The 7,952-nt window shown below is 48.9% G+C and overlaps 1 protein-coding gene across 1 annotated transcript; it reads right to left on the bottom strand.

The window, feature by feature from the left end:
• Window positions 1-1,212: 1,212 nt before the first annotated feature.
• Window positions 1,213-3,743, bottom strand: CHAC1 (ChaC glutathione specific gamma-glutamylcyclotransferase 1). Its single transcript, XM_075502723.1, has 3 exons — window positions 3,434-3,743; window positions 3,306-3,341; window positions 1,213-3,052 (listed from the first exon to the last, which is right to left on the bottom strand). Exons 1-3 carry the CDS (start codon window positions 3,698-3,700, stop codon window positions 2,621-2,623), a joined length of 735 nt encoding a protein of 244 aa, XP_075358838.1. The 5' UTR covers window positions 3,701-3,743; the 3' UTR covers window positions 1,213-2,620.
• Window positions 3,744-7,952: the final 4,209 nt, after the last annotated feature.

The following is a 7,952-nucleotide window of genomic DNA, read 5'->3' as shown; positions in this document are numbered from 1 at the left end:
GCAAGCGGCTGTATTCACCCCTCCTGAAAAGAAAATGGGGTCCTTTTTTTGGAAGTCCACTGCAAAGAACTCATTGGGAAGAGTAGTTCAGTGGTGTATCTGTGCTTAAAATACTTAGATTTCTAAGGGAAGAAGAGACAGCAGCTGAAGGAACATCCCTAGCACTGATGGGTTGTTCACAAGCACTGCTTGTCTTTTACCAGCAATGTGAAGGATCATGGGGCCAACCCAGGCTAAACAGGATGAACAAAGCAAGCGGCTCTCCAGGAGATAGCAATGCAGGTTGCTTAGTGCACATCTCCTATTAATTCCTGTCAGTGGTGTCTTTGTGCCTTCAAAAATTTGACAGGTGTGAATATGTATTTGTTTTATCTGGAGATATTTTGGTATCTGACCCCAGTCTTGTACTAGTAAGGGAGTTTTCTCCTGCAGGTTAAGTTGATTCTTTAACCCTTTTATTTTCCAGCTGGAGGATACAGCCCCCATGGGGAGATGCAGCTGCTCAGTTGAAGTGAGAGCCTCCCCAGGACAGGGAAAGCATGGTTTTCCCTAGTCTATTATCCCTGAAACATGCACCTGCCTTTAATTAGTGGTAAATTCAGTTGTTTCAATTAGTTTTCACTCCATCACTCAAGTCTTGAGGCAGGTAATACTGGTAGGTACAGTGACCAGGTAGTGCTGAGGCAGCTGGTAACTAGAGGAATCAGAAGGGCAGCTGCACATTACCCCTGTACACAGCACACTGTGCACAAGGCAGAAGAGAAATAACTATCTCCCTTACTGCAGCCAGCAGGTCTGGCTGTGGGTGGCAATTTCTTGTCCTTCCACTGTTACTTCTTGGAAACAGCAATGCCAAGTTACACTTGGAACAAAAAATCCTTCGACCTGCCAAGGGAGAATTACATTTCTGTGCCTGCCCTGTACAGTCAGGAGGGCTGGCTCCTATCTGTTGTCAGCACTAGTGCTCTGGAATCAACAAGAGCTGGAAGCTGGGAAGAGAAAGTCACCAAATCCCCTTTTCTCAGAGGGAAAGAGTCAATGGGTGTCTTCCAGTAGATCCAGGGGCAAGCTGCTCAGCAGTGAGGTTTAAAAAACAAAAAACTACAGCAGCATTACCAGCTGAGGTTTTGTTTTTTAAAAAAAAACAAACAAAAAAATTTAAAAGGATCAGTTTGAACTTTAAGTCAGTAATGAAAAAGACCAACACCAAAGTACAGAAGACTAACTTTGTCAGTTTGTTTTATTACTGGGCACAGCACAGTACCACTTCATATACATACAAGCCACAGTAATACAAACAGTCCCTATCCTTTTTTTAATATAATTTAAAAAATCACATAATATTTGGGAGGAGTCAAATGTCCCAAGGGTCAGCTCTCAAGAGCTATTTTGCTGCAGTTGCAGTAGCAGCAGTTTTCTTACCAAATACTATGGGTTTTCATGCTGTTAATGTGTGAAGCTGAAAAGTCTGAGCTTGCAGCAGTGCCTCTGCTTAGCATGATCAAGGCAGGCTTTTCAGTAGCTGAAAGGCTTGCAAACATGCTCAGTCATGGTCCTTTGCAGTTAAATAACGGTGTACCAGACAGACACCCAGGTACAGAACTAGAACACTCAAATGCTTCTACAGAAACCCACGTTATCCTGAAGCACCAGAGGTTTATCCAGTACAGGGCTAGTTGAAGTGCTGCTGCATCCAGACAGCTTTGCTGCAGACAGCACAGCCTTCCCACACAGGCAGGACCATTTCTGATGGAGTCAGTTAAATCTGTAGCAGCACAAGGTCAGTGAAGCTTGGAGAAAAGCTTCTGTCATTAAAGCAGGCTTAGCTCCTCAGAAAACCGATTTGAAACTAGAAGGCACAAATGCAAGGTTGAATGTGGGCTACATACCGCTGTGGCATGTAAGCAGTTTAGATACCCCTCCTAAGGGGAAATACAACACATAATAAATACAATATGACTTTTTAGAAAATAAGTGCATTACTGTGACCCTTCACAACATAAGGAAGTAGGATCCAGAGAGCCTACAGAGGCCTGTTCACTTAATATTGCACAGAAGTCCTGAAATTTAGTGTCAGGTTCTACAATTCTCAACTTTTTTTTTTAGTCATTGTACTGGAGGTGGGACATGGCAGGTCAAAAAAGGTCTTATTTGGCAGAACCTGCCCAAGTCTCCACCACCATGCAAACAGCTTCTTGCCAATCTGAGGTAGAATTACATATATACTGCTTAAACCCAGTCAAGTCCTGCTCAACTAGTCTTCAAAGAAAGAAAAAAAAAAGTACACAGAACAGGTGAGCCTCTTTCTTCTCTAAAGAAAGTGAGTGCTTCAGGTTTGTCCCCTGGAAGCAAGTCTTACAGAGCAAGTCTTCCAGCGAAGATCCCTGCTCCCCACCCGGAAAGCAGTGATGGCTGTCATGGTGCTACAGCTAAGGAGTGTAAGAGGTGCTAACTGCAAGTCCTATAGCAAGCATGTTTTACTCCACTTCCTCCCTCCCCTACTACTTGCTAAGTCTCCCTTTTTTCACTCAGTCCAGTATATTTTATCAGAGTTAAGATTGTCCCCACTGCTTTCTCCCTTATGTCCTTTCTACCAGGACCCTGCAAAAAATTTTTCTATTCAACCCTTAGATTCCAGAGGGACACTTGCAGTTTCTTCTAGAGGCTCCTCTGTGTAGTATAGGCATGGAAGGATGGAAATAAGAGCCTCTTCAATGGAGAAGAGATGTTTATCCTCTGCTTGAGGACAAAAGTAGCGCATGAAGTCTGCCAGTCTCAGCAAGTACTCAATGTTATGACCAGCACAACCACTTGAGACAATGATTTGAGCTGCAATGTCTTCTTCAGATGCTGGGCCGAGGTAAGAAGGGTTCTGGGGTGTTGCAATGTAAACAAGAGCCAGGATGGGTTCCTCCGCATCTTTCTCCTGAGGGTGGAACTTTACCAACTTGGTGTCGTAGCCTCCCAGGACAGCTTCTCGCATGTTGAGATACTGGAGCGATGCAGCAATTTGTTCCCCACGGACTTCATAGGCTACACCCCACGTACATGCCTAAAAGTGAAAGAGCAAGGTGGTTACAGGATGATGTAACTGCAGCAGACAAGTCCACTAAGATTTCAAAGCAAGCCTGCCTGCTTTGGGGTCCCTGCACAACCGGTAACAGGCAGAGGAGGATAACACACACCCCTCACACTCCCAGGCGGGCAAAAGAGCCCGGTTTCCAGCTGCTGTGGGCACCACCACCCAGGCCGACTTCACACCCCACTGCCCGCCCCAGGCCCCCCCCTCCCGCCCCGGTACTCACCCCGCAGTCCTCCAGCAGCGTCACCACCCGGCCGGGCTGTGAGGGAGAGGCAAGGGGAGAGCCGTTAGAAGCCGAGCCCACCCCAACAGCCGCCCAACGCCCCCCCCACAGCCGCCCAACGCCCTTACCATCCTCTCGCTGCCGCGGTGGAAGGTGTCGCCTTGCCAGAAGCGGCGGCTGTAGCCGCGGATGAAGCCCACCTTGCGCGACGTGAACTCGAAGCCCGGCCTCCACACCAGCGAGCCGTACCCGAAGATCCACACCGGCGGCGTCAGCTTCAGCTCCGCGCCCTCCGCCTCCCCCGGGGGCGAGGAGGAGGAGGAAAGGGGGGGGGGCGGCGGCGGCTCCTCCGGCCGGCCCGGGCACTCCTCGGGGCGCTGCGGGTCGCGCTTCATGGCGGCAGCGCCGGCGCTGAGGGGGACTCGGGGTGCGGCGCCAGGCGCTCGTGGGGCGGCACGCGCCGCCGCGGCGCTTTAAAGGCCGGCCGGGCCGCCCGCCCCGCCCCCGCCCGCCCCTCATTGGCGCGGGGCGGCGCGGCTCGCGCCGGGTGATGCAACGAGGGCGGGATGTTTCGCCGCGCCGCGCGTGGGGCAAAGCGGGGCGCGGGTTGCGTCAGGCGGGGCGGGGGGCGGCCGTTACCCGGCGCCCGCGCGTGGGCGGGGCGGGGCTGCCCGGCGTGAGGAGACCCCGGCCCGGCCCGGCCCGTTGGCGGGGCGAAGCGGCTGGGGCAGGGCGGGAGGCGCCCGCGGTGGGAGGGGGAGGGGAAGGGCCTGGTGGGAGCTGAGGGAGCGGGCAGTTCTGTCAGCGCTCGGGGAAAGCTGCCGGGAGAGCACGGCGGCGTCTGCGAGATTCCCGCCTGGTGATCCCAGCCGCTGTCAGGTGATCCCAGCCGCTGGGCTGGGATCCCAGCGCAGGTGATCCCAGCCGCTGTCAGACCCCTGCGCACAGGGATGAGCGGCTGCTCATCCCCGGCGAGGCTGCCCGGCCGGTGCCGCGGCCCAGGGGTGGATGGAGCAGACCGCGCCGTGCCCAAAAGGGAGAAACTGGGGTGGAGTGAGCGGGGAAGCCCTCCTCAGGAGCCTGCCCCGCACCCCCGGGCTTGGCTTCATCCAAGAACGTGAGCGTTGGAAAACCAAGTAGTTAATATTAAACTGGGTGAAGCAACAGCTCCGGACGTCAACAAGGCTGAGGCGTAAGGCATATAGGTGAAACAGAGCAATAAAATCCACACATATGCAAGGAAATGGTGCTGAATCCGGCCCGTTGAGTGCATTTTCCCTTGTACCAAGTCCAGGCTGGAGTATGGCCTTGTAATACATAACATTTGTTATGTAGATGGGTCTAAGAGCTGTCTGTGTATGAGATGGAGACCCAGCTGTAAATCAGCTTTAAGCAGATTGTGACAGCTAAAGAGCCCGGCTGAAGAGGTGGGCTCAGATTACAAAGTTGTTCATTTTGGTAGCAGGAGAGAGAAGGGGGGGAAAGAATGAGAAGCAAAACCATTGAGATATTTTTATAGAAGACTTTCTCATTATTGTTCTTGTCCTCTGCATCTAATCACTCCAGTCTATTTACAGTCTTTTCTTTAATTTCCTGTTGGGTGCCATCCAACCAGCACCCACCTTTCCATTCCACTTAACAGGGCGTTGCAGCTACAACGCACACAGACGGTGGTGGGTGCTCCCTGTACCTTGGCACATCCAGCACGGGTGACATCAACAGCCTGCATGGCTCTCACACCTGTCCTGCCGTGCCGTGCCTTACACAGCATGCCCTTCTCTCCTGCCCTGCATGACTGATTCTCTGACTTGTCACCTTGGATGACCCTTCACAAGGTCAGCCTTAACAGAGCCCAAAGCTCCTTAATTTTCCTCTCCGCTTGCGCTTTTCCCAGTCACCTTCTCTGTCTTACTCAGGCTCAAAGGTATGGGGTCGGCGCTGCGTCCTCCCAGCCCTTCACACCGCACACCCATGCTGTTACAGGCTTGCAGCCTCTTACTGCTTCCCCACTGGTCCCTTTCCGTAGACAGAACGTGAATCCGTCCCGTTTGTACAGCTGCCGTACTCGAAGGCCTTGGTCACAGACAAGAAAGTGCTCTAGAAAGTGTTCTTCTTAGAAGCTGTCTGTGTCAAAGCTCTGCTTGGCAAAACAAGACATAACTCTCTAGTCTTACATTTTCAGTCTTGCGGATCCTGGCTCCTAAGATACAAGAGTCCTGCCTTAGCCGTGCGGTTTGTCAATGCTAAAATAATGTGGCCTTTCAATCAAATGAAACCGGTTTCATCTGGGAAATAAACCAGTCCTCCGGGTCCCATTGTAGCAAGCGTATATTTTTCATATTCAGTTCTTTAGTTTTTTCCTGCTAAAATCAAGGAAATCTGAGCAAAACCCCAATTTGTAGTTAATAAAAGCATTAAAGCATTTGGCTATAGCTGCATCACCCTTATCAAGCAAGGGCACAAACAGTGACAGACAAATCGGTGTCTAAAAGATAAGCTGAAGAAGGTCTTGCTAGGTTCTGGTCTTAGTGATACCAGTAAAAAAAATCTAGCCTCTTTCTTCAGCTTTCACCAGGATGTGAATTTCATCCATCTGAGAAATGTGCTGGATTATGCATGTCTCACAAATGAAGCACTAGATATCTTACCTGCTAGTACAAGCTAAGGAAAATTGGATCAAGAAATAAGAAATATACTACTGGGAAGTGACTGCATGCTTGCTGACGGGGGAGAAAAATTGCTCCTTCCCATTGCAGAGCTGTCTCAATTGTATGTCTGTCTTTGCCCAAAGGCTCTGCTACATAGCTAGGCCAGATTTGCAACGGAGAGCCTATGCCTAAAGCAAAAGCCTTAGGGGACCAGCTTCAGATCCCACACCAGTTAACTTGCTACAGATCTCTGCTCCCTTCAGTGCTGTTACACCCAGATCAATTAGGTGTGAGGTTAGAAACTCCTTTTGAAGTCAAGTCCCTGATTTTCTTGTGTAAAGACATTGGGATATTGCTCCATCATTAGGAGCACAGCCTGGGGGAAGAGCGTTATTGAAGTTGTGGCATATACAGCAAGAGGTTAAGAATTTTTTTTGGTTTCAAGCTTTCATTAATTCATTTCTTTTTACTGACTGTACCTTCATTGTATTTTCGTTAAATTAACCAAAGGGCATGAGGATCACCAGGGCTGAAGGGCTGAGCAGAAGAGGTATGTTGCAGATGGTATAGATGCGGCTATGCAAGTAAAGCAGGTGGATACTAAGGAGAGGATTCAGTGTCTGTTAGTGTTGTTGGAGCTTGTGTTCACAAGGCAAGGAGAACAGCCTGCCAAACTAAACCACAGGAATGCTCAAACAGGTGTGAGGGAGGATGTGGAGCGGCAATGGAGTTAACTGTTAAGGAACATGATTCAGGAGTACAACAAAAGGAGAGGGAAAAAAACATAGGACTTCAACAGTTTAAAAGTGACTAAGGGGAAAAGGAATGGAAGATAATGGTCATACTCTGTTAATTATAATTAGAAAGATACTTAGCAGTAAGAATTTTTATTTTGCCCTGGAAACCTTTAGGAAAGAGAAAAAGACTTTATTTGTTACATCCTGAAACTAGTTTTTCCACGTTTCGGGAAAAAGAGGAGCTAGTTTCTCTTTAGCAGTATATGCTCTGCTTCTCCAGAGTGAGCATTCCCACGTTAGTGCCGGGTGACTAACAGTGCCAGAGCTGCCTGTTTTTCAGGATAGTGGTGAATCACCCCAGAGCCAGAGGAACCAGCAACAGGGCTTGCATGACAGGTAGCAGTGGATTGAAACTGTCATTAACTTCATCTTGTGTTTCAGGCTCTTATTTGCTTCAATAAGCCGAGAGCACACATGGGGTTTTACCAAAAGTTGTTCTATTCAGAAAATACTGACTGGCGACAGGAGGCTTGCCAGTTCATTTCCAGATACCACCACATCTTCCTCCAACAGCTTGGCACTGCTTTCCTCTCTCTGTAGTGAGCAGACAGGAGAATCTACAAAATAAATCTGCCCCTTTTCCCTAAGACTTCAGTAAAGATTACAGCTACTGCAATTGGAGGTGAGGTTCAAACAATGCCACAGACATTTTAAAGCGATGTAAATCAATACTATTCCCCTGATATTAATGATGCCATATCCATGTGCATCACCAAGGGTCTTACTGACTTCTGTTTGTTGAATCCAATTCTTATGGCATTTACAAATCTCCTCCAGATCTGAACACTTACCATATAAATATGCAGTCACCCTTGTCTCAAACATGGAAATACAGAAGTGGCATTGTCAAAGCTTCCATATTAAAGCTTGGTGATCAGGAATGATGTATGGAACAGTAGGCAGGAGTGTGTTTGGATTTGTTTGCTACATCCAAAGGGAAAGCACTTCCGTTGTTAAATGCTTTAACTCATGGAGTTAAATACAGTCCTGAGCAAAGAGAAGAAAAAATGGCAAAGGACATACCAGTACTTTAAAGAGAACAACCCTAAACTCTAGTGGATACAGTACTGTAAGGACATGAGACTGAAAAACAGGAGTCTGTGTATCTGGGACAACAAGGAAACTGTGCAAAGCACCATTAGGGTGGAAATCTGTTTGATTTCCGGCAGGGAAACCAGTCTCCACATTTAGGTGGCCTGCAT

This window comes from Mycteria americana, chromosome 5 (assembly GCF_035582795.1).
Source record: "Mycteria americana isolate JAX WOST 10 ecotype Jacksonville Zoo and Gardens chromosome 5, USCA_MyAme_1.0, whole genome shotgun sequence".
Lineage (NCBI taxonomy): Eukaryota > Metazoa > Chordata > Aves > Ciconiiformes > Ciconiidae > Mycteria > Mycteria americana.
Note: the sequence above shows the minus strand (reverse complement) of the source record. Positions and strands in the feature narration are given on the sequence as shown.

Excerpts from the sequence above, each read along its gene's own strand:
- CHAC1 (XM_075502723.1), bottom strand. The coding sequence starts at position 3,700 with ATGAAGCGCGACCCGCAGCGCCCCGAGGAGTGCCCGGGCCGGCCGGAG. Across the intron at positions 3,342-3,433 it reads ACCGCGGCAGCGAGAGGATG|CCCGGCCGGGTGGTGACGCT; the intron begins GTAAGGGCGTTG and ends TCTCCCTCACAG. Across the intron at positions 3,053-3,305 it reads CGCTGCTGGAGGACTGCGGG|GCATGTACGTGGGGTGTAGC; the intron begins GTGAGTACCGGG and ends TTTCACTTTTAG.